A 27,179-nucleotide genomic window follows, 5' to 3' on the forward strand; every position below is an offset into this window, starting at 1 on the left:
TACAAACGGTGGCAACCAAGCTACGGTACTCAGCTTCAGCGGTAGAACGAGAGACGGTAGATTGTGGTTTTGTCTTCCAAGACACCAAAGCGTCCCCAAGAAAAACGCAGAAATCGGTTAGGGAACGTCGAGAATTAGGGCAAGACGCCCAATCAACGTCGCAATAAGCCTTCAAAGTGAATGAATTGTGAGAAGGAAAGAAAAGGCCTCTTGATGGACAACCCTTTAGATAGCGCACGACATGAAGGGCTGCGTCCTAGTGTGACTTGCAAGGATGGTTCAAAAACTGGCTAAGTTGTTGCATCGAACGGGATACGTCAGGGCGAGTAAAACCCAAATACAGCAACCGACCAACAAGGCGTCTGGATTAGGTTGCAAAGCACCAGAAGAGGTGACAAGTTTTAAACCTGGAGGAAGTGGAGTGGAGGTAGCTTTAGCATCAGACAAACCAGTATCTTGTAGAATGTCCATAATGTACTTAGTTTCAGCAACATAAAGACTCTTTGTGCCGCGAGTAATCTGCAACCGAATGAAATAACGAGCATCCCCAATTTCTTTAATTGGAAACAAGGCATGGAGATGAGCCTTCACTTGCTTGATATCCGCCAAAGATGGACCAGTGATCAGAATGTCGTCGACATAAACCAGCAAACTCATTGGACTTGCATAAGTTTGCTTCATAAAGAGACAATGGTCATGAGCCGACTAAAGAAATCCACAAACCTTAAGTTTGAGAGTGAACTCAACATGCCACCTGTGAGACGCTTGCTTCAGCCCGTAAAGCGAGTGTTGTAACTTGCAGATAAGATCAGGGGCCACATTGTAACCTTCGTGAGGTGTCATGTGGATATCTTCCTCCAACCGCCTATGGAGGAAAGCGTTATTGATGTCCAACTGGTGAAGGGGCCATGCTTGAGCTACTGCAACAACAAGAAAAACATGAACAGTAACGTTCTTGGCAAATAGGGGAAAAACTGTCCGTGTAGTCCACACCCTCAATCTGGTTAACCCTTTGCCATCAAGCACGCCTTAGACCTCTCTATCGACCCATCAGCCTTAAGCTTCGTCTTATACACCCATTTGTATCTAATCGCACGCTTACCCAAGGGCAATGAGGTGAGGCACCAAGTGCTGTTTTGCTCCAAAGCTGCAATCTCAGCGTCCATAGCATCTCTCCATTTCGGATGCTAGGCAGCTTCTAAAAAAGGACCTGGCTTCTTGCAAAATCGACAATGAGGCTACAAAGGACTTATATGAGGGAGTGCCAAAATGAAGAAAATAAGGGGCGTGAGTAGAACAAACGAAGTCATTTAGCCAGGAAGGAGGACGTGTAGTTCTAGAGGAACATCTAATAGGTTGTGGATGTGAACTGGAAGGACTGCCTACAGAATGAGAGGTCTGAAGATGAGGTGAAGAGGATACATGAGGAGGGGACTCAGTGGGACGTGAGATGTGTTCTCATTTTCTATTTTCAACTTTCAATAAAAAACTGTGAATTTTTTAATTTTGTAGTTTTGAGTGATAACGAGAATATGTTGATTTGAATTAGATGATAAGATTAGATTTTATATTGTTAGTGATCTCAAATTATATTCCTTTTTAAGGTTAATTATACTTATGTAGAGTGTAGAAGCCACTCGTGGTATTTCTTTATCACAGAAAAACCTAACCAACTATTATAGACATGGAGTAAGAAAATTCTTAAAATTATTACAGGCCAATATACAACTTGAATAATAATAATAAAAATGGACAGAAAATGAAGAAATAATCAGATTAACAGTGTAGTAGAGAACAGGCTCAGAATAGCCAGATCCAATATCAAGATAAAGGAATACGGTCACAAGGCACCGCTTCCACAATAAACCAACCCACGATAACTCCACAAACCAAGAACCCAAACTCAACTCCGATCACTAAGATCTTAGTATCACACGGTTACAAAAACCCCAACTCATGTATTTCACAAAAAACTTGGTGAATGATAAAAAGATGAACAACTTAATCTGTCTATCGGCTGAAGGGGAGAACTCCCTATTTAAAGGGGTGAAAATAGTGATAGAAAAGGAAAGCTTTGGTGGCTTTCCTAAAACCATTAAGTTGGTTTAGGAAGATCACCATAGCTAAGGAAATAGAGAATCACAGAGGAGATGTGAGAGAGAAGGAAGAAGAGAGTTAACAGTTGGCGTAAGGAGAAAGACAAGAGAGAACATGAGAGTCAGGGTTAGGGTTGTGAAATAAGTAGGTAGATAGGTCGAGTCGGGTTATCGGGTCGGGTAGTGGGCGACCAAGTGGACCGGGTAAGTGGGCTGCCAAGTAGCCCTTTTAATTAAGTCATGGGGCCACAAAACATAACAAGTTAAACACTCTCATAAAAAGAGTTACAATTTTTTGAAAAAAAAAATTAAAATTACTGTTACACCTCCTCCCAAGAATTTTCTGTTTACAATCGTACCAATTTCGTTAGGGTTTTATAAAAAAATGTTAATATCAATAAAAACTTACAAAAACTTTTAATTTTACCTCTTATTAAGCATTATGTATGGTTTATTAATAAAAATATCCTAATAATACTTCTATATAGTTTAAAATACAATATTTAACCATGGGTAATTGTCATAGTTAAAACCAAAATAGGCGCAACAAATAGTTATTGACAGTTGCATCATGGTTGTGGTATCTGTGAGGGTGTCTAAAATATTAACCATGGTAAATAATATTTTCTTGGTATAAAATTTATATTTTTGCATCAACTTTATTTAATCATGGTCAATAAAAGTTATTTACCATGATTTTAGTCCATAGCTATTAAAATTGTAGCCAATAGTCATTTTTTTTAGTGATACTTGTAAGGAGGTAAATATAATATACATATTGTTTAAAAAGTGTAATTCCAATAAAATATTATTCCCTAATTATTATTACTGAATAAAAAGTAGCCGCGGAGAATAAAAACTAACCATATTTTCAATAAAATATACATAATACTGAATAAGACGCAAAATTAGAAGTTTATATATTTATTTTTTGCTAATGTCAGTATTTTACTCTCAAATATTGGAAATAAGCTTTAAAATTTTCTACATTGTCAAATTATTTTCAATACTTTATTTGATTTTAATGTGCCAGTTTAATTTGATATTTATTTGAGGTTATGGCCCCATTATTATAATGATTTAATTGTGGTTTTATAAGATTTAATAAGTATTTGACCGTTATATTTTATATATTTATGTGACCTATTTATAATTGGATTTATTATAATATTATGAGTTTTAATTAGGCCACTTAATATTTTATAACGATCAAATTTTTACAACTATTTAAAGGGCCATTAGCATTCTTCATTTGGCACATTGAGAGAGATATAAATTTTGTATAGCTTATGAGTTGAGAAATATTTTATACTACAAGTATTTGTAGAGTTTTTCCAACATAACTGTGGACTAGTTCCTAGTCTCCTCGTGGTCGTGCACATGAGATGAGACACTACTGAAAACTAATGCGGTTTTATCCTAGAGTCATCGTTACGAGTTAAAACCTGCACATAGGGATGCAATCATGGCTTTAGGTCGGTGACAAATGCCGTAACTCTCCATCGGTGCAGCTTTTCTAATTTTCTAAATTCATTTTTTTCATATCCGTACTATATGAAATTGTGATAATTTATATAATAATATATAAAGTTATTTGAGATATGATTATAAACACAAATCATACCATATTTTACACCAATCTAAAGCCATGATTATGATTGTGATTTGTGTTGATTAAGTGCATGGTTGTACTAATTCTTGATTTGCGAGTAATGTTTTGAGAAAATGTACATCTCCATCAAAATACTACATCAAATTTTCGGGGTGAAGAAGCAATAGAGTTACAACAGTATTGTCGAGCCATGAAACGGAAGTGCCCTCTTTTTCTGGCCGACTGGCTTGTTTGATTTTCTATCCCAAGTACCCCAAAAGGCGATCTGAAAGCTTCAAGTTGAGATATATTCATTGCTAATTGCCGATGTGATAGAAACTTTTTAGCACTTCAAACTTTTGAGTTAACTTGACGTGAATCTATATTTTTTTTTACATTCTATATTTTTTATTGTCGAGGAAGTTTTTGCAGGTGATAAGCTGGGCCTATGATTCGAGTAAATTTACAGAACTTTTTGACATGCTGAATTATTACCTCCAATTCATTCTCTTTTTTGACAGTACACCAAGGAAACTTCCCGTCTCTCTTCTCATGTTTCTGTTTTGTTGCGATGTCAACATAGAAGCCGAAAATTGAAGAGAAGAATCCATAGCTACAGAGAATCAAGACTGATTTCTAATATTGAACTCACGCATTCTGTACAGCTTAATCTCTGCCTTTTAAATTACAAAGGAGGTGAGAAACAGATTAACTCCTATTAACAGATTTGCTAACTACCTTCTAACTAATGCTAACGAATAACAACTAATTACAAGGGAAGAAGTTGTTATTTCACCTAAAAGGCAGAAAACATAAAAGTGATGTCGTGTTGGCTTGGTAATGCGCATCATCTTCCTTTTGCTAGTTGCAAAAGCAGCTAGAGCTGAAACAGAGTAAAACAGTAAGAATTCCTTCATCCCCCCCTCAAGTTGGCGCATGAGAGAGTAGGCCCAACTTGGAAAAGAGACGAGTGAAGGGAACAGGAGGCAAAGACTTTGTGAAGAGGTCGGCAATTTGATCAGAACTGTGAATATGCTAAGGGCGAATAAAACCGCACTTAAAGTGAACGTGGATGAGATGACAGTCGATGTCGAGGTGTTTCGTGCGCTCGTGAAAAACTGGATTTTCAGTGATGTGGATTGCGGCTTTGTTGTCATAGTGGATAGGAATGGGAGCTGCAACAGAGATGGAGAAGTCTCGATGAAAGTAGTTGTTCAAAAGTAGTTCAGAAACGGTCGATCCCATGCTGCGATACTTGGCTTCGACAGACGAACGCGACACAGTAGCCTGTTTCTTGGTTTTCCAGGAGACCTAGGAACCACGAAGGAAGATGCAGTAACTAGTGATAGAGCAACGAGAATCAACGCAAGAGTCCAATCGAAGTCTAAGAAGACAGACAGAGATAAAGTGTTTCCAGAGGGACAGAAAAGGCCTAAAGTGGATGTCCCCTTAAGATAGCGGTCGAGGTGAAGAGCAGCAACCATATGAGGATCACGAGGATTTTGAAGAAATTGACTCAATTGCTGCACTGCAAAAGAAATGTCAGGAGGAGAAAAATCCAAATAAAGGAAGCAACCAATCAACTTTCTATAACGATCAAGAGCAGCAAGTAAAGCGCTAGAAGAAGCACAAATTTGATTCCAGGTAGAAGAGGTGTGACTGGAGGAGTAGCTTCAGTCAGTGAACAAGCAGAAACAATGTCCAAGAGATACTTCTGTTGGGAGACGTAAGTACCATGGGAAGAACGTGTCAGCTCCAAGCCAAGAAAATACTTAGCATGCCCCACGTCCTTAATGTTGAAATGTTTACCAAGGTAAATTTTAAGTCAGTCATAGCTGCTAAAGAATTACCTGTGAGAAGAACGTCATCGATGTAGACAAGTAGTTCGATAAAAACTGTATCAGTGCGGAGGGTGAACAAGCATTGATCATGAGAGGATTGAACAAAGCTAAAATGCCGCAGCTTAGTACAAAATTCAATGTTCGATTGGCGGGAAGCCTAAAGAGTGTGGGGATATCACGTACAACAGGTATCCTGTCCTGTATATGATATGATGATGGCCAGCAAAACTATTGATTGATGTACTCCAATTAGAGTAAGTGGGGCCCTTAACTAATAAACGATAATGTCAAATTTTATGTCGTTGATTGATTTACAGTTGTGAGTATACATTACTGCTTATATCTGATGTTGCTATATAACGAATGACTGTTAGTCGGTGTGATTGCTTCTACGTGAATTGTTGCCTGTATATATATATAGATTAATTGTCTATACTTATTGAGTAGCCAACTCATTCCTTGCCACGTATTTTTCAGGAGATAGGTCACACTGATTAGCCACATTGGACTTTGAGTGGTGCCGTCGTCTTTATTAGGTGGGTTAGCCATGACATCTAAAGCCAAAATTTTTTATTGTTGGGTTGTTAAGTATTCTGGTCTTTTATCGGGATTTGTGTTTTAAGTTGTGGTATGATTTTCCTTAAGGTTATGTACATGAGGACATCTAGTGAGGGTGAATATAAACATTCGGATGTATCTATTTCCTTATGTGGTATATATACATTATATTGATAAATTAGAATTTATTTTACAGGTTGAAAGAGAATTACTTATAGAATGAGTTCTGATTAAAGAAAGGATGAAATAGTAATAATTAGATGTAGCGAGTAGGGGGTGCTACATTGGGTGGTATCACGCACTGTGACTGTCTTGGCTACCGGAGAGAAACTGTCGAAGTAATCGACACCTTCGATCTGGTTGTATCCGTTGGCAACAAGCCACGCCTTGTATCTGTCGACGGATCCGTCAGGCTTCAACTTAACTTTGTAAACCCAACGACTACCGATGGTTTTTTTTCCTTGCGGTAGAGGAGTAAGATCCCAGGTGTGATTTCTGTTAAAAGCGTCAAGTTTTTCTTTCATGGCTAGCCTCCAGCATTCATGTTGATTAGCCTCCAAAAATGACTGTGGCTCTTGTGCAGCATCAACCTGCGACAAAAACGATATGTGTGCAGGGCTAAAAATAGGTGAGTTACATAGATGCGAGGTAGAGGAGGAGTGATTGCAGATGTAGTCCTGAAGCTAACTAGGCGGAGTCATGGTTCGTTGTGACCTACGAGAGGTAGGAGACGTAGGAATGCAAGGAGTGTGACCTGCAGAAAGTGGTTCAGTAGGAGGAGTATTGGCTGAACTTGGGAGTAATGAATCAGGTGCAGGAATAGGAAGAAAGGACAGACTCTCTAGGGGGTTACCAAAAAAGGGAAAACAGTCTTCATAAAATTGAACATCAAGTGAGACTAACACCATTTTAGTGTCGAGGTGATATACTTTATACCCTTTATGTAATTGGCTGTAGCCAAGGTACAAATATTTAGACGCTCGTGGGGCTAATTTGTATTTGTGTGGAGAGTTGTTGGTAGCAAAACACAAACAATTGAAGGTTTTGATATGAGTGAGTATAGGAGGTTTACCATAGAGGACTTCGTAAGGGGATTTCCACTCTAAGAGGGAAGAAGGAAGATGATTGATAAGGTACGCTGTAGTGAGGACGCATTCTCCCTAGAATTTCTTTGGAAGAGAAGCTTGGTGTAGGAGCGAACGAGCTACATTAAGTAAGTGTTTGTGTTTGCGCTCGGCTACACCGTTTTGCTGGGGTGTATGGGTGCAAGACCGCTAATGAAGTATGCCTAAAGAAGAAAAAAGAGTTTGACAACCATCATTAATGAATTCATATCCATTATCAGACCTGGCAATTTTAACAGAGACACTAAATTAGTTCGAGATAGAAGCAAAAAGGGAAACAAGTGTAGAGGTGACCTATGCTTTATTTTGTAGGAGAAATATCCACGCAGCACGACTGTAATCGTCCACAGTAGTTAAAAAATAATGGCAATTTGAAAGTGAAGCAGTTTTGTAGGGTCCCCACACATCCATGTGAACGATGTCAAAAATGTTATTGCCTCGAATTTCATGTGTAGTGATGGTGTTTGAGGCTGTTTAGCAATGTAAGAAGTATCACAAATTCCCCAAAATTGTGGATCTTTTATTGATTTTGTATGCTGAAGTACAGAAAAAGAGGGGTGGCCAAAACGTTTATGCCACAACCAAGAAATGCTGGAATGAGATGACATGTTACAGAAAGAAAGGGAAGTAAGACTCTGTTCAATAGCAGCAGGAGTAAAGGAAGATCTGTTGATGATGTATAAGCCTCCTAGTACATTACCCACGGCAACGATCATGATAGTTTTCAGGTCCTGTAACCAACACTTAGAGGATGAGAGGAGTAGAATAGAGTTTGAATTGTAGAGTTTTTGGATAGAGAGTAAGTTATGTTTAAAAGCGGGAATGTATAGAACATTGGTGATCGTGAGGTTGCTATGCAAGGGAATGTCTCCAGCAAGAGTAGCAGGCTGTGTAGAGCCATCTGGTAAGTGCACAAGATAAGTAGGAACAATGGAATGTTTTCGTTTAAAAAGGGAGGAACCTACACACATGTGGTTAGTGGTCCCAGTATCAATTATCCAAGAACCAAAACCATCAGCATATGTATTAATAAGAGTGCCATTACCTGCAAAGTCATCTCCCTGTGCGAAGTTTACTTGCAACGGGTCTGAAGCTGCCGCAGCTGGAATATCCACTTAATCATTTCCAGTAACTCTGAAACTTGCTTCAAAGCTTCACCCAAGTCCCTTGTGTGCTCTCCATCTTTCTTATCTTCAATAACAGCCGCATTGAAACCTATTGGTGGCCCTTCTTCCCTTCGTTTTTGCTCCTTGAGGGTAGAAACCATGAAGTTTAAAGCATGCATCCTTTGTGTGTCCTTGTCTACCACAGTGAAGGCAAACTTGTAGTTTTTTGTCAACGTAACCTCTGCCTTTGTACTCAGTTTTCTCCAAAACAAGCGTATTCCGTCTAGAGGCTACATTCCCTCTTTGGTTGTTCCACTTTGAGTACAATGCCATTCCATTTAAATTGCCGTTAGTCTGAGTATTAACCAATCTCTGTCTCTCAACCCTTAGCAACATAAAGTAAGCTTTGTTCACACTTGGAAAAGGATCCATAACAAGGATCTGGTTGCGGATGTTATCGTAGCTATCATCTAGTAATATAGGAATTGTACTAGAATTGTCAAGTTATTTTCCTATGCTGCAATTTTGGTAAAACCACATGTACATAGTCCACAAGTGCAAGTTTTTGTAGGCATCAGACATTCTAGCTCGTCCTAAAGCGTAGATAGACTGTTGAAGTAATCTACCACACTCATTGTCCCTTGTGTAATGGAGGCAATAGCTCGCTGCAATTGATAGACCATAGGTCCATTAATCTCTCCGTATCTTTCTTCGAGATCCAACCATAGTTGTCTGGATGTTTTTGCGTACAAAAAGCTTTCAAAATTTTCTTGGAGATGGCATCGAGGATCCAGGATGTTACAATTGAGTCTACCCTGATCCAAGCGTCGTAATTATCTACAGAAACATCTGGCGCGCTCAGCTACCATCAATGAAGCCTAGCTTCATTCTCGCACGTAATGCAATCACAATCGACCTCTTCCAGGCCAAGAAATCTGTTCCATCAAAAGGAGCATTCACCAAAATGGTTCCAGGGTGATCTCCTCCATGAAGTTGCAGAAGGTTTTGTTCCCTCCGTCCTGCTGGGTCTGTCGCCATTGCTCAATTTTGCGGAATCTAGAGTAAGGAAACTTAGAAATTATAAAGAGACCTTCATGTGAAGGCTCTGATACCATGTTGCGAAGTCAACATAGAAGCAGAAAATTGAAGAGAAAAATCCATAGTTGCAGAGAATCAAGACTGATTTCTAATAGTGGACTCACGCATTCTGTACAGTTTAATCTCTGCCTTTTAAATTACAGAGGAGATGAGAAACAAATTAACTCCTATTAACAGATCTGCTAACTACCTTCTAACTAATGCTAACGAATAAAGTGCTATTTTAATTGAAGAAGTGCTAAAGGAGAGATAGCAACTAATTACAAGGGAAGAAGTCGTTATTTCACTTAAAAGGCAGAAAACATGTCGTGTTGGCTTGTTAATGCGCATCTTCTTCCTTTTGCTAGTTGCAGAAGCAGCTGGAGCTGAAACAGAGTAAACCAGCAAGAATTCCTTCATATTTTTTAATTAATAATTATATGTGACACATTGGAAACGATGTAAATAAATAAACATTTTAAATTAATTGAATATTATTTAATAAGTTTTTTGTTGTAAGTATAAAAATAATTATGATAAAAAATATATAATTTTAAAAAAGAAAAAAGGAGAAATAGAAAAAAATATTTCTCAAAATAAATAATTATTTAAAAATATAATTTTTACCCTTGTAGATATTAATGTTATCCTTTGCTATGGACTACGTGAAACCTACTTGCCTAATTGCTAAGGACTACGTGAAACCTACTTGCCTAATTGCTATGGTCATATATGTATAGATCATTTGTGGTTGGAAGTAGAATGTGATGCATTATTTATGTAAGAAAAAGACTTCCGCAACTGTTGTACATGGTCCTATTCTTGCCAGCTCCAGCCTAAATTTCATATGCTATTGTTGGCAAAAATGGCAATTTATCCCATGTGATATGAATTATCTGTAAAAATTAAAGAGCTATACAATGTGTTTTGAAAAATATAGCAAATTACTCTCCTATCTATGGTTTAGATAAGGGGATAATTTGCTTCATTTCTTAAAACACAGGAGAATAATTTGCTAATTATTTTTCACAGGGGATATTTGCTCACATTTACACAGAGTAAATTGCATAACCCTATTATTATTTATTTTCAATCACGAAACCTTTGTTTAATTCCATTTTTAAGTTGTTTTGATTATTTGTCTTTGGGAGAAAGAGAGATAGATAGACAAACAAAGGTATATTTTTGGATTCATGTTTTTGCATTCTTCGAGATAAGATAAAACATATTTAATGTTTGTTTTTGTGTTTTACACCTTATATGTGTGTTTTTTTATTTTTCAACTTTTTATATAATAATATATATATACACACACTTATATATATAATATAAAAGAGACATTATTTGACAATAAACAGTGATTTTTGTCTCCAAAAAATATAACATAAACATATAATATATTATATATATAATCCCAACATCAAACCTACACCACGTAATCTAAAATATTTTTAATTATCTCAAAATACAAATTCAAACATAGCATCTATCTTCAACACACACTTACTTATCATTATTTTTCTGTCTCTATCTCCAAACACAAAATAGAACACTCAAATTACAAATCCAAACACTATGTTTGTGTTTTAAAAGTTTTTACGTGTTTAGTTTTGCGTTTTGTATCAATTTAACCCTATCATTTTGTGGAATGATTCGGAACATAGGAAGATCCATTGGGTGGCCCGGGAGAAGTTGTGGCATAGCAAGAAAGAGGGAGGGCTTGGCTTTCGGAGGATGCAAGCATTCAACTTTGCTTTGCTTGATGGACGGAATATCAGAGTGTGGCGATCCACCTCAAAAAATAAGACCACGAGCAATGACGTCGATTGCCCTATATTTGTCAAACGGATCAATGGAACTTGAGAATCACAAAAGACAATTAGGCGAGTCGGGTTCGTCCCCGACGATGACCCTCCGACGCCTAAGTTAGGTCTAAGGATATAGTGAAGAGCGTATGTTTTTAGTATAGAATAGCGTTACCTCTTTAATGAATCAAGTCCTCTTATTTATAAGATAACTTATAATATATATGGTATGTGCTCGTGTCATGATCTCATGCTACATATCAGCTGGTTCTGTGCTGATCATGCTTCTGGATCGCGCCATGGCTAATCGTCCTGGATCATGGTCGTATATCTTGTCGGAAGATTTTATTATCTGCGAGATTCTTGCCATAATAAAGTAATTACACACAAAAATACCCATAATACCCTTAATGAAGGGTATTTTCATCTTTTAGTAATTCACCCTTATCATTAGTCCCCCAGTTCTGTATGCGTGATTTTTCACACATGCAGAAGTCAAAACGTCTCCTTTCCTTTTGAGGTAACTGCCTTGATCCGAGCGAGTCACGTGTCACTTCAGGAGTGGTTCTTTATCTCTACGCAGGCCTGCCCAGTCCTATATATATATAGAGGTTTCATTCAAAAAAATTTACTGACTTCATTACCTCCCACGATCGCTGCTTCTCTTCTGTTGACCTCAATTTCCACTGTTCGATCTCAATCTCGACGTTCAAGGTACTATGTCTTCTTCAAAATCTAATTCTGATTCGAATTCTACTTCTGTTACGTTTTCCCATAGAGCTGAATCCCGTGTTCCCCATGTGGGCCCGTCTAGGCTTAGGTCGCGACGTAAGCCGCGTCGTGGTCGACGAGTAGAAGAGTCTAACTCAGATGATACTCCTACTTATGTGAAATTTCAAGCTATGTTAGAATATAGCCCTTGGGCAGGTATAGTTAGTACCGTAAAACAACAAATTCACTGTATAAAGGAGAAATATTTTATTACCAATAGCTTTGAAGTCATCATCCCTAGGTCATTTGATCGCATGCATCGCCCACCTCCAGGTTTTTGTGCCTTCTCACATAATCACTTCGAAGCTGGATTGTGATTGCCTTTAGCTCCTTATGAAGCTCAAATCCTTAGTCGACTAAAATTATGCCCCATGAAGTTGTCTCCAAATTCTATCCGTCACATAATCCTCTTTATAATTATAATGAGGGTTCATCACTTCGAGCCTAATTTCGACAACTTTTGGACTTTGTATTCATTTACCACTTCCACAAGATCTGGAGATCAAGGATTCTTTTACCTGTCCGCCCGCAGGGGTCGTAGGTTCTTAGATCCCATTACATCTAATGTTGGCCCCAGGAAAGAAAGGTTTATTTTTATTCGACCTCCACTGGGCGGATCAACAATCAGAGTCTGCTAGGGCGGAAGAAAGGAGGAATATGGAGCTTTTAAACGAGGTCATAGAGTGTTGGAGAAAGGCTCGTGAAGATTTGCGCGCCCCTCATGACTTGACAGCTCAATTTGAGGGTGAGAAGTTGGTTCAAGATTGGAAGGTCTCATCATGCAGCACTGTCCTTAGTACCCAATCGGGTCAAGACTCTTGGGAGTTCTATAATACTAGCTGCCTTCCACGTGACCAGGTGGCTCTACTACAGACTTCATTCACCCGTCTCGAAGAACACTGCACTCACTCCTTGATCCAGGTTTGTCTCTTATCATACTTATTCGAATTCGATCTATCGTTCTCTATCTGATTATCATTTTCTTTAGGCTGCCAACTTCATTCGGGGTCTCTCTTTGAAGTGTGCAGGATTCCATAAGAACCAGATCATTAATGAACATAGATACCGTGAACTGCGAAGCAAGATTTTGGAGACTTCAGCCCGAGAGCAGGATATTGAAAATCAACAAGTAGCTTTGGAAGTTCGCAATAAGGAGTTGGAGGAGAAGATGGCTTCTGAGATAGCCAGGGCGATGGAAGCGGGAAAAGAAATTGGGTTCGCTGCTGGGAAAATCGCAGGTGCAATAGAGGGTCGAGAAGATTTCCTCAAGTCAGAAGACTTTACTGCTTTGGAAGATTTCCTCATTCGGGAAGCCCGTATCCATGTGCTCGTGATTTTATGAAAGCACCTGGATTCGAGTCTGCTTTGGAGATTAAGGCTGCAGATTACTTGATGCAAGGCTTTGATAGATGCAAAAGCCAGGTATTTACTTTGAATGGGTTCAAACCCGATTTTGACATGTCACGATTAGATCCTGGTCTTGATGGCAAGCTGCAGCCTTTTGCTGACGAAGAGGTTCCTCCAGCGAGTGAAGCTGAGTTCGTAATTCTTCTTCATGATGCTTTGTGATTTATCCCATCTTTTTGGATTCGATTCTTGAACTTGTGATCATTTTGTAATATTTGACGATGTTCGAATCTTCTACGATTGTCAACAAATTACAAATTTGCTGCTTGATCTTGTTCAGATTCATGCTCAAATTTCAATCTTTCTCAGATAAGCTTTTTTTCTAAAGAGAAAGGATCTTTTCCAGATCGCTTATATTATTTGGCCTTTTTTAGGCGCGTAGAATTTAAAATTTGATCTTTCTCAGATCGCTTAAATTATTCGGCCTTTCTCAGGCGCTCAGAACTTAGAATTTGATCTTTCTCAGATCGCTTACATTATTTGGCCTTTCTCAAACGCTCAGAATTTAAAATTTGATCTTTTTCAGATCACTTAAATTATTCGACCTTTCTCAAGTACTTATTTATGCATAAAATTTCCTAAGATTTTGGATATTCCATGATCAGGGAAGATCTTGTCCATTCGCGTTCTGGAGTTTATATGTTCCTCTTCTCTTTATTTCAACCACTTTGAAGCGTCCTTCCCAACCTGGGTCCAATTTTCCCACATGTTATCAAACTTCAACCCTTTTTAGGTCGAGGTCGCCTATCTGCAGCTCTCTTGGTCGTAATCTTCTATTGTAATTTTTTAGCATCAATCCTTGGGGTGGAGTATTTTTGCATAAGCTGCATCCCTTCTTTCTCCCACCATATTGAGATAGAAAGCCCTTTCCTCCTCGTTAGTCATCGGGTCATAATTCGCTATCCTTTGAGTCTCTTCACCAATTTCTGCATGAATGACAGCTTCAGAACCATAAATTAAACAGAAGGGAGTTTCACTTGTAGCAGACCGTGGGGTTGTTCGATAGGCCCATAATACTCCTGGTAGCTTTTCGTCCCAGGACCCCTTCAACTTTACCCTAGCTTTCAACTGTTAGAGAATGGTTCTATTTGTCACCTCAGTTTGTCCGTTCGCTTGAGGATGACCGACTGCTGTGAAGTTTTATTGAATTTTTAATTCCTTCAGCCAAGTCGTAATTTGCTTTCCTTGGAATTGTGTGTCATTCTTTGATATTAGGATCCTTGGTACCCCAAACTTGCAGGTTATATTTTTTCAAATAAAATTGATCATCTCCCTTTTAGATATTCTAGCTACTGCTTCTGCCTCCACCCATTTGGAAAAATAGTCAATTGCGACCACGATGAACTTCTTCTGAGCTTTAGCTGGAGGGAAAGGTCTTAAGATATCGATTCCCTATTGGTCGAATGAGCATGCGATCTGAATTGGTTTTATTGGGGTTGTGGGTGCGTGCGTTTGTGAAGCATATTTTTGATAGCTCTCACACTTTTGAACTAATTCTTTCTCATAATAGGCCAAACTTGTCTTGCTATCTTTTGTGCTAGCGAGCTTGCACCCGAACGATTACCAAAGTTTCCTTCGTGAATCTCTATCATCACATATTTTGTCTGGTCATAGTTCAGACACTTCAACAATGGTCCTTCTATGGATCTTTTATATAGATCCGATCTAATCAAGGTAAATCTGGTATACCTGAATTTTAGTCTCCTAGCTTGTGCAGGATTGTCAGGTGGAACTCCTTCTTTGAGATAGTGCATGACTTCATCTTTTCGTGGGCATGATGGTTCGACTGTATTGACTTCCCAACTTTCTGAGATCGTCGGTCGATCTTTTACCATAACGGTAACTTTTTAATTTTTGATTCCTAATAAGAGAGCTCCAAATTTCAAAAGTGAGTCAGCCCTATCATTTTCGCATCTTTGGATTTGCTGAATTGAGCAATTATCAAATTGTTCCATCAAGGATTTTACCTTTTTGTGATACATCGTCATGGATTTTTCCTTGGTTTCGTAAGTTCCATCAATCTGCATCGCCACGAGTTGTGAATTAGTAATACTTCCAATATTTTTGCTTTAGCTTCGTAGGCTAACTCTAGTCCCAGGATCAGGGCATTATACTCTGCCTCATTGTTGGTCGTGGAGAAAGATAGCCTAGTAGCGATCTCTATCTCTATTCCTTTTGGCCCTTGGATCAGGATCTCGGCTCCTCCATTGTTGGCGTTCGATGATCCGTCTAAATGTAACATCCAGGTATCAATTTCTGGGGTTGGTTCACCTGCTAATTCCATTACGAAATCTGCTAGGATTTTTCCCTTCTCAGTTGTTCTGGCTTGGTATTCAATATCATATTCACCGAGCTAAATCGTCCGTTTCACTAATCTTCCAAAAGCTTCGGGTCGGTGCCACAGTATGCTTTTGAGTGGCTGATTTGTTAATACCACGACTTTGTGGGATTGGAAATAAGGTCGTAATCTCTGAGCTATTACCACTAGGGCTAAGATAAATTTTTCGATAACAGTGTACCTCTTTTCGGACCCTTGTAGCATCTTACTGACGTAATAAACTGGATTTTGGATTTTTTTGTCCTCTCTTACAAACACAGAACGAACCGCATTTTCTGATACTGCTAAATACAGATATAACGTGTCTCCTACCTTCGGGTTCGCCAACAACGGTGGTGATCTCAAATAATCTTTGAGTTCTTGGAATGCTTTTTCGCACTCATCCATCTATTTGAATTCTTTTGCTTTTCTCAAAATTTTAAAGAAATGCAAATTTTTATCTGCTGATCTAGAAATAAATCGATTGAGTGATGTGATCTTACCAGTCAGTTTTTAGACTTCTTTTGTTGAGGCCGGTGATTTCAGTTGTAGGATCGCTTCAATTTTTTTCGGGTTGGCCTCTATTCCTCGGCTGCTTACCATGTATCCTAAAAATTTGCCACCTCCCATACCAAATGCACTTACTTGGGTTGAGCTTGATCCCATATGTTCTCATAATGGCGAAAGTCGCTTCTAGGTGTGACAAGTGGTTTTCCGGTTGCTGGCTTTTGACTCGCATGTCATCTACATACACCTCCATCGTCTTTCCTATCTGGTCTTTAAACATCCTGTTCACGAGTCTTTGGTGTGTGACACCTGCATTTTTTAGTTCGAAAGGCATTACATTATAGTAAAAAATACCTTGCTCAGTTACAAAGGATGTTTTGCTTCGATCTTCCTTCGCTATAAAGATCTAATGATATCCCTAGTATGCATCAATCATTGAAAAAAGTTCGTACCCTGCTGTCGAATCCACTAATAAATCAATTCTTGGTAACGGATATGGATCTTTGGGGCACTCTTTACTTAGGTCTGTAAAGTCGATGCACATTCTCCATTTCCCGGATGACTTTGGTACCACCACCACATTTGATAGCCAATCCGTATATTGAACCTCAGAAATGTACCATGCATTCAACAATTTGCTGACCTCATCGTTAATAATGTGATGCTTTCAACCCCCAACATCCTTTTCTTTTGTTGAACTGGTAGTATGGTGGGATCGACATTCAGCCGATGAACTATCACTTCTGGGTTTATCGCTTTGAAATCCAAAGGATTCCATGCGAACATGTCTATATTGCTGTGAAGGAATGCGATCATCATCGTTTGTAATCCTCTCTCCATCCTTGATCCTCTTTTGGTCGTTCTTGTTAGATCTCCTTGTACTAGCTCAATTTCCTTATGTTCCTCGATGTGCTCTATTCTCTCAATTCTCCTATTTTCCCATTCATTCTCGTTTGATTTAGTGAACTTCCTCTTCTTTTCAATTGTCTCTCCCTTTTTTAGGGACACGTTGTAGCACCTCTTAGCCTCCCCTTGGTCTGCACGGTGAAGTTGGCAATGTCCATTTTGATAACCATGGGGTCGTTGTCCTCCCCTACCCTTTCTCTCGCATCATGAGCTCCGAAAGTGATTTCTGACTCCGGTGTTATGTTCAGGATTTGCCTATTTTTGAACGACCATTTTTTTTTTCGAACTTTTTCCTCGATCTCTAGCAGTATCCAGCTGCTGAGCCTCCTACTATAGTATGTATGATGCCTTTCACAGGCGCATTCTCCCTCATTCTCTAGTCTCCCATCATTTCATTTTCCAGGTCTTCTTTCTTGAACTCATCTATCTGTTTTCCCAGCAAAGCGATCTGCTTTGATACACTGTCCACTTTTGCTCGTGAAATAGCAAGTTCTCTAAGATGGCTTTTATCTCGACTGCTCGACCCGACCTCAGAAGGTGGGCGTCAACCTCTATCTGCTTTCCTTTTACTCGTTGCTGACATTTTTTCTTGCTCTTTTTCTCCAAATAATTTTCTTTTGGTGGCTTCTTTCTCGATGGGTGTTGTGGTTCCACGTTCGTAAGCCACAATCGCATTCCGTCCTGCTTCCTCCATCATCTGTTGTAGTTCCATCCTTGTAAACTGAATAGTCCACTCAGTTGTTCCTAGTGTCGTCTCCAATCCAGGAATATTTCCTCCTAAGTCCCCTTTCATGTTTCTCAGGATACTTAAGAATGTATTCCCACAGACGGCGCCAACTGACCCGCCTCAGAAAATAAGACCACGAGCGATGACCTCGTTGCCCTATATTTGTCAAACGAATCAATGGAACCTGAGAATCACAAAAGACAATCAGGCTAGTCGAGTTCGTCCCCGACGATAACCCTCCGACGCCCAAGTTAGGTCTAAGGATAGAGTGAAGAGCGTTTTTTTTTTTTTTTAGTACAGAATTGCGTTACCTCTTTAATGAATCGAGTCCTCTTATTTATAAGATAGCTTATAATATATATGGTATGTGCTCGTGTCATGATCTCATGCTGCATATCGGCTGGTTCTACGCTGATGATACTTTCAGATCGCGCGGCGGCTAATCCTCCTGGATCTTGGCCGTATATCTTGTCAGAAGATTTTATTATTCGCTGAATTCTTGCCATAATAAAGTGCTTACAAACAAAAATACCCATAATATCCTTAATGAAGGATTTTCGTCTTTTAGTAATTCACTCCTATCATGTGGAAAGACCCTTGGTTGCCTCGTCCGTCTACTTTCCTTCCAGTTACCCAGCAAAGCCAATTCTTTACAGATTTGCGAGTTAGGGATCTCTTAGATGATGGCAATATATAAGTGATGGAATGAAGGGCTCATTGATGGATTGTTTGGTGACCCCGAGCTTGTGGCTGCTCGTATGGCTCGTTATTAAAACCACGTATGATGTGTTCTCATTTTCAATTTTCGACTTTCAACATAAAAACTGTGTATTTTTAACTTTGCACTTTGGGTGACAATGAGAATATGCTAATTTGAATTAGATGATAAGATTGTATCTTATATTATTAGTCATTTTAAATGGCATTCTCTTTTAAGGTTAATTACACTTTGACCCTTTCATAAAAAAAAATTGCAATTTTTTGAAAAAAAACCTTTTTAAATTCCTGTTTACAATCGTACCAGTTTTATTAGGGTTTGACAAAAAAATTAATATCAACAAAAAACTTACAAATATTTCAATTTTACCTCTCATTAAAAATTATGTATGGTTTATTCACAAAAACATCCTAATAATACTTCTATACAGTACAAAAATACAACGTTTAACCATGACTAATCGTCATAGTTAAAATAAAAAGAGGCGTAACAAATAGTTATTGACCGTTGCATGGTTGTGGTATCTGTGAGGGTGACTAAAACATTAGCCATGGCAAATAACTTTTTTTTTTTTTGGAAAATCTATATTTTTGCATCAATTTTATTTAATCATGGTCAATAAAACTTATTTATCACAATTATAGTCCATAGCTATTAAAATTGTAGCCAATAGTCATTTTTTTCTAATGATACTTGAAAGGAGGTAAATATAACATACATATTGTTAAAATATTATTCCCTAATTATTATTATCGAATAAAAAGTAGCCACCGATGATAAAAAATCTAACCATATCATTAATAAAATATATATAATGTTGAACAAAACACAAAATTAGAAGTTCATATATATATATATATTTTTGCTAATGTCAGCATTTTACTTTACGGTTATAAATTAAGATAATTCTAGCACGGGATGCAAGTGTAATTAAAAAAATAGCAAAAAAATTTAATTTCGTATTTTTAGATCGAGTTTAAGTGCAATTGTCCCAATTTTTTATCCAAATATTTTAATAATTTTTTTTTAAAAATAAGATCTAACATCTTAAATTCAAAAATATTTGATAAGATGTATAAACTTACGTGATCTTATAAATAAGGTCATCCAGACACCTGTCTCTCAGTCTTGGGACTCATGACATTTTTAGGAAGCTCGTGAACGCAAATATGTAAAACGTGATATTTTTTGAGCAATTCATACAAAATCGCTACCTTTCTTACATTAATTTTTTTCTAGTGAATTCATGAACACATTTATCATAACTGTAGCAATATGTTTACGATAATTTTTATCAGTAACTAAAAGTATTACGATTGATAATCATTATTGTTTTGTATTTTGTTTATAATTTTTAATTTTTATTATAATAAATAATTATGTTTGTTATTCTATTAAATTAATACTACTGTGTATACTGGTCCACAGAGCCCAATCCTGATTACAGCAGCCAAGAGGCTCTTCTCTCAACTTCTATAAGTATGCACCCATTTCCTTATCAACACCTAACACTACTTCACATAGCACTACTTCACATAACACTACATCTCTCTCTCTCTCTCTCTCCACAGTAATCGCTTCCACAAATGGCATCAGCAAATGCTTTGACCTTTAAAGTCACAAGGCAGAACCCAGAGCTGATCCCTCCGGCGAAACCCACGCCCCACGAACTCAAACCCCTCTCCGATATCGACGATCAAGAGGGCCTCCGCTTCCAAATCCCCCTCATCCAGTTCTACCGGAGAAACCCCGCAATGAACCGAAAAGATCCCGTCATGGTTATCCGCGACGCCCTGGCCAGGGCATTGGTTTTCTACTACCCGTTTGCCGGGCGGTTGAGGGAGGCGGCCGGCAGGAAGCTGGTGGTGGAGTGCACGGGCGAGGGCGTTCTGTTTATTGAGGCAGACGCGGACGTGACGCTGCAGCAGTTCGGCGACGCCTCCGGTGGAGTGGTGAACTGTCCTCTGTTGCTTATTCAGGTATATATGTCAGTCTCGTGTGGGGTTAATGCATGAGTAAGCTTAATTTCCTTGTGTGGTCAGATAAGGTTCATCATATATTTTAATTCATTTAATATATGCATATTATATTTAAAAATTATATTATTTATTTTATTTAAAAAAATTGTTAACATATTATGTATATATTATAAAAATAAAAACTATAATAAATTCTAAAATAAAAATTTTAAAAAAATTACTCATTGTTTATTATATATATACACATATTCATATATCGATATTAATATAGAAAAAAAGCTTTTAAAATGGCCATAATCAATCACATACAAAGTTTAGACCATTTTTTTTTTATTTGCAAAACAAAAAAAGGTTAAGTTTTATTTTATATAAAAAATTGGAGGTATTCATCTGCAGGTCACGCGTTTAAGATGTGGTGGGTTTATCTTTGCTCTCCGCCTCAACCACACAATGAGTGACGCTGATGGGATTGTTCAATTTATGGCCGCCGTCGGCGAGCTCGCACGGGGCGCTGAAATGCCTTCCGTTCTACCAGTTTGGCAAAGAGACCTCCTAAACGCACGTGATCCGCCTCACGTGTGCTGCACGCACCATGAGTATGATGACGTACCGGACACCAAGGGAACCCTCATACCACTAGACGACATGGTCCACCGCTCCTTCTTCTTCGGCGTAGCCGAGATCTCTTCCCTCCGACGACTCCTCCCATCACACCTCCGCTCTTGCACCACCTTTGAACTTTTGGCAGCTTGTGTCTGGCGCTGCCGCACAATCGCGATCTCTCCAGACCCTAATGAAGAGGTCAGATTCCTATGCATCGTGAACTCTCGCAAGAGATTTAATCCGCCACTCCCCGCTGGATACTACGGCAATGCCTTTGCGTTTCCCGCAGCCATTTCCACTGCCGAAAAGTTATCCAAAAACCCCCTAGGTTATGCGTTGGAGTTGGTGAGGAAGACGAAAGCCGACGTAACAGAGGAGTACATGAAATCAGTTGCGGATCTGATGGTGATCAGAGGGCGCCCATTTTTCACTGTGGTGCGAACTTATCTGGTCTCTAATGTGATTCATGCGGGCTTTGGAGATGTGGACTTCGGGTGGGGCAATGCGGCATATGGCGGGCCGGCGAAAGGCGGCATCGATCCAGTTCTCGGCGTTGTGAGTTTTTACGTAGCTTCTAAGAATAACAAGGGTGAGAATGGAATCGTGGTTCCCATCTGCTTAGCGGCGAACGCAATGGAAGTATTTGTAAAAGAGCTTGAGAAGATGCTGAAGAGAGATGATGATGATCAGAGGGCTGTTCGGAAAGATTCCATTTTTATGTCATCGAAGCTATGAAATTGATAACTACTATATATCACTCTTTGTGTTGTCCTGTGCTTGACAGAGATACAGCGTATATAGATGTACAAGGGATTCTTTGCATGTTTTGTGAGATGGGAGTGCTTGAGAGTAATAATGTTAAAAAAAAAGGTTAATGTAGAGGTGCTTATAAAAAGAGTTGGGCTTTATAACTTATTTGTAAAATTTTCTAAGTATGTTGTTAGGGGGGTAAAATTTAGGTTAAAATGCAATAAAACTCGTTGTATTTTAAAAAGTTAGCACAATACATTCTTTTGTTTTGAAAATAGCTAAAAACTCCTTCCTGGCTTATTTTAGTCAGTTCACTTGCTTTTTTTTCAAAATAGCACCAACAATGTTACATTTTTTTTCCTGTCTGACAATTACACTACAAAAATCAGAGGAATTTGGGACGGATCGACAGATCGTTCCAGAGTCCGTTGCATATTAAAACGGGTATTGGAACACAATAGGAACCGAACTTGATAGATGACGTCGTGATCCCCGTTTTTTTTTATGGATTATATTTTTTAACCGGCCAAATCGTGCTAAAATGTATTCCAAATAAATAATTACAAAAGCCGTTTCGAACCCCTTTCAAACATAGTAAGGATAAATGGTTACAACTCTATTTTGAACACATTATTAAAATTAAGGACGGTCTTGTATTGACCATTCGTATGTGAAATAACTGATGTCTAAAAGATGATAGTTAGTAAATATTTTTCAAAATAAGGTATAATTTGAAACAGTTTTAAGTACGCACCTAAGCAATTATGCGAAAAATCGTTCCTAATTATGAGTTTTACTTAAGATGGAATATATTACAATGACGTCCGTTTTGTTGTTTTATTAATATTGTATTACTAAAATCCTTCCAAAAAAATATAACGGCTATAATTCAACGGGCCAAAAAACCATTTTTAATTTCGGTCCAATGACTGTTTCAAATTGTAAAATAACTGCTACTTTTAAACGGCTAAATATGTGTTTTAGACTTTTCTATATATATATGTTCCTCTCTATCCATTTAATTCACTATCTTCTTCCATTTTTCTTATTTTCTCAATCTCTCTCGAACTTTTTTGATCTCTCACTATCCCACTAATATTTTTATACTCTTGTTCGTCAATATCTCTTGAATTATCGTTGATATATGAAGTTATTTTGATCAGGTAACAAGTTTAACCTTTTGTTCGTCAATATGTTATATTTGTTGTAATTTTATCAATTAAATTTAATATTATAATAATATAATTACATATGATGTGTGTGTGTGTGTAGGAATCATCATCATGTTAAGACAGTTGGGGAGATAGATATATGTGAAGAACCTGCCGAGTAGGGCGGGCCTTACTCCGGAGTTTGAGAATGTTGTTGCTACATTTATAGAATGGGTCAAGTCTCAACATGTATATATGGATAGTGAGAAAATTAAATGTCAGTGTAGGAAGTAAAAAAATGAAGTTTTCAAAATCACAAACGAGGTAAATTTTGACTTGCATATGAAAGATTTTATGCCGGAATATTATAATTGGACTTCTCATGGCGAGGACAAGGTGCAGGAGTATTTTGAGGCCATCAACACGGCCCCTTTGTAGGAGGAGCAAACTCCCGTTTCTCATGAGGTGGAGGGTACGAGTACGCACTTGGGTGATACGGCGCAGATGGATTAGGCATAGAGGATGGTTGTTGATGCCGTAGAGCCGATTTTCTAGTGTTTTAATTATAACCAAGATGGTGTGTCTAATAATGGTAAAGGTCGTGTTCTACTAATGTAGTGCCTAGTTCATATTGCAGTGCGGGCTCCTATGATTATGTGTCTAGGCTGGCAGATTGGATCACGATGTACATGCTGTAGAGGAGCCATTACAGAACAGTTACACCCAATCTCAATTGGGGGCTGTTGCTGAGTTGGTGAATATGAAGGCCGAGGGCCATATTTCTCAGCATATATATGATCGAATATCCCAGTAAGCTAATCATATATTGCTCCGCGATCACACCCTCTCCGTGGATTACCATAGTACAAAGAAGTTTATAACAAACTTGGATTTACCTGTTAAGAGATTGATGCATGTAAGAATGGTTGCATGTTGTGTTGGAAGGACGATATTAATCTAGACTACTGCAAGTTTTATGCAGAAGCTGGATACAAGCCTACCAGGGAGCAAAATCCTAACTGCAAGAAGACTCCATATGCCATTCTTAGGTACCTGCTGATTATCCCTTGCCTGCAGAGGTTGTATGCTTCAAAAGCGATTGTCGAGCAAATGACATGGCATGCCAACCATCAAACGGAGGAGGGATCAATGTACCGTTCGTGTGATGCAGAGGCATAGGGACATTTTGACCGAACATATCCCATTTTGAAGCAAAGCCTCGTAATGTTAGACTGGCTTTGTGCACGGATGGGTTCGCACCATACGGGCTGTACGATCGTTCGTACTCATGTTGGCCCGTTATAGTTACACTGTACAATCTCCCATTGAATGTGCATAAGTTCTGAGTATATGTTCCTGACGATGGTGATCCTCGGTCCTTTCGATCCGGACGTCTCATCGATGTTTACCTGGAGTCGTTGATCGAGGAGTTGCAAAATTTGTGGCATGTGCTAAAGGATAACATGGTACAGCCCGGGAACGCAGTAGTGGAAGCATCTAGTAAAAACGTATAATAACAAAAATTAAAACACATAAAATAACGAATCCAAAGGGTGTACCCTTAGAGTTCCGGGGTGTTTGATGTATAATGAAATAAAACGAACATTAGACTGATGTAAAAAATCATAAGAACCGAAAATTAAAGAGGATAAAAACGATACATTCATTTTCTTCGTTCGGTTAAAATATTCTTCACTTAAAGCTCCAATGCAGGAACTATCTAATTCGTTCACACCACAACAGAGTCGGGATCTCAATGTTCTCTTTGCTAAAAGAGAACAAGAGAAAATGCACATCAAGTGTGCAAGAGAGAGGGGGTGACCGAGAGCCTCTAGGAACGGGGGATTTTTTTTGGTTGTGTAATTATGATGATCAATATTTTAAAATAATTATGTATCATATATATATATATATATCTTGTATTGATAATTAAGAATGTGTCTAGATACATTCTTTATATGTACATGGTACATTTCTCTTTATTTCTAATGTGTGCCATTCTAGCACGAGTCCAGAGTCCTTGGATCTTTGAGATGGATTTGGGCCACTGGAATAAAGATTCCTGAGAAGGACCTGCAAAACAAATGGTTAACACTCCAATGCTTAAGTCAATTCTAGATTAAGAGCAGATAAAAATAAAAATGAATGACAATACAAAATTATGATAAAGATGAGAATTTAATAAGCAAGAGCATGATTTTAGAATGATAGGACAACAACAAGAGATAAAGTTCTTGAATCTGTCAGTCGGGGGTGGTTTGTTGGAGGGTACCCCCACTATTTATAGAAGAGGAGTTCCCCAGCAATAGGAGTCTTGTCGAGGCGAACCCGTCAGCTTTAGCGTAGAAGAGGAGTTCCCCAGCAATAGGAGTCTTGTCGAGGGGAATCCGTCAGCTTTAGCGAGAAAGGTGGGATCCTATAGAAAAGGATCCTCCTTATCTGTAACTTGGGCATCAAGTCTCCGAATGCATGGGGTCTCTTTCGTCGTGCACTCTACTATTTGGTGAGGAGTCTTTCAGGAGGAAGAGTTCCTCCCCTTGGGGGCACCTTCCTCCCTATCGGTTAACTTTGGGGGCTTCTAAATTGGGCTCTTTCTTTAGGCCAAATATGACAAAGTTAGCTTCCTTCTTCGACTAGGCTTTGATGCAGGGAGGGGGCCCTTCCGGCTGAGTTAGATGGACCTTGTCGGTGGGCTAGATGGGATTGTAGGAAGTCTCTTTCTTGGGCTGGGCATAGTGATTCGAACGGACCACCTTCTTCATGGGCTGATGGACCTTTTCCTTGGACTTGGTACTTCGTTTTGGGCCATGCTCATTATTCAATCCCCCCCCCCCCCTCTAAGGGCGATGGGGGCCTTTTTCTCCTTTCTAAGGGTGATGGGTGCCTTTTCATCCTTAGAGTAGGAAATCTTGCTTCTTGAGGAGGGGGGCCTGTTTTTACTAGCAATGGAGGGAGATATCTTGTCCATTCTCAAACAGAAGACCCTAGTATTTATGGAAGGGAGGAACCCCTTGTCTACGCCTCTTTTCAGTTGCTGCAATCTCATCCTCATTGGAAAACGGAGTAGCACCTTTTGGCAGAGTGGTTTGACATCTATAATGATGGCGAAAAAGGCGCGTCCTCGAGGTAACTGCAGCACGCGTGTCTAGAGGCTTTGTCTTCACGCGTTAGTTAACTGCCTCTTAGTGGGGAGGTTACTAAGAACGTGGGTTAAAAACGCCTTCTTCAATTATCTTCTTTCCTCCTCTCACCAGGGCATCCATTACAGCCTCCATCCTTCTCTGTAAGTATTTCCTCATTCTCTCTCAATGTTCCTTTGCTTTAGAAAAATGTCTTCCTCTAGTGACTATGTACATTTTCTTAAGGAAATTCTTGGGGGTAATGATCCTTCAGAGGCAACTTCCAAGACGACGGGCCCTGCCCTACTTCGTTTTCGAAGAGGCCTGAGGAGGAGCTTGAGGCAGGCTAATGCTGCCGCTCGTCGCCTGATTAACGAAGAAGAAGAGGGGGGAGAAAAGGAAGGGGAAGCTTCTTCCTTGAAAGAGGAGAGGGTGAGGCTCTTCCCAGAAGGGGTAGAGTCACCTGAATCGTCTTCTACGGAGAGGCCTTCTGGATCCCCCAAAGAGATGCCCTCGGTACAGGAGGAGGAGGAAGAGGAGGAGAAGGTCCCTGAGTTGCCTTCTGACTTAGGGCCCTCCATCTTACGAACCTCCTCCATAGATCAGCTCCTCTGAGAATGTCATGTCCCCTCTGAGTTTGTAGAGTCTATGCTATTGCCTGTGGGTCGTCCTTTTCTTCCTCCCCCTAATTGTTTATATTTTTTCACCGCCCAACTAAGGTCAGGCCTTCGCTTCCCTGTCCCCTTATTGTATTCGGAAGTTATCCTTCTTTTCCGTGTCCCTCTAAATCAGTTGGTTTCGAAATCCTTCAAGATTTTAACCAATTTTTTTTATAGTTCTTCATTTTCATGGTTATCCTCTAACTGCACATGCCTTCGCTAAGTGTTATCGCCTTAAAAAGGCTGAGAAAGGATTCTTCTGCTTTGGCCCTCGTCCCGGAGTGTCTTTTCTGCATCTTTCTCATGCTCCGAATCACTGGAAAGTTAGTTATTTTTCATCCATCCTCCCCATGCTTGGTCCTTCCAC

At 39.0% G+C, this 27,179-nt stretch overlaps 1 protein-coding gene across 1 annotated transcript; it reads left to right on the top strand.

Moving 5' to 3' along the window:
• On the top strand, nucleotides 20,050–21,999 carry LOC105167775 (benzyl alcohol O-benzoyltransferase-like). Its single transcript, XM_011087592.2, has 2 exons — nucleotides 20,050–20,530; nucleotides 20,927–21,999. Exons 1-2 carry the CDS (start codon nucleotides 20,138–20,140, stop codon nucleotides 21,866–21,868), a joined length of 1,335 nt encoding a protein of 444 aa, XP_011085894.1. The 5' UTR covers nucleotides 20,050–20,137; the 3' UTR covers nucleotides 21,869–21,999.

Source organism: Sesamum indicum, linkage group LG8 (assembly GCF_000512975.1).
Source record: "Sesamum indicum cultivar Zhongzhi No. 13 linkage group LG8, S_indicum_v1.0, whole genome shotgun sequence".
NCBI lineage: Eukaryota > Viridiplantae > Streptophyta > Magnoliopsida > Lamiales > Pedaliaceae > Sesamum > Sesamum indicum.

What these genes read in the sequence shown, in the direction of transcription:
- LOC105167775 (XM_011087592.2), top strand. Translation starts at nt 20,138, where the DNA reads ATGGCATCAGCAAATGCTTTGACCTTTAAAGTCACAAGGCAGAACCCA. An exon ending in GTCCTCTGTTGCTTATTCAG is followed by an intron (nt 20,531 to 20,926) that starts GTATATATGTCA and finishes ATTCATCTGCAG; the next exon opens with GTCACGCGTTTAAGATGTGG.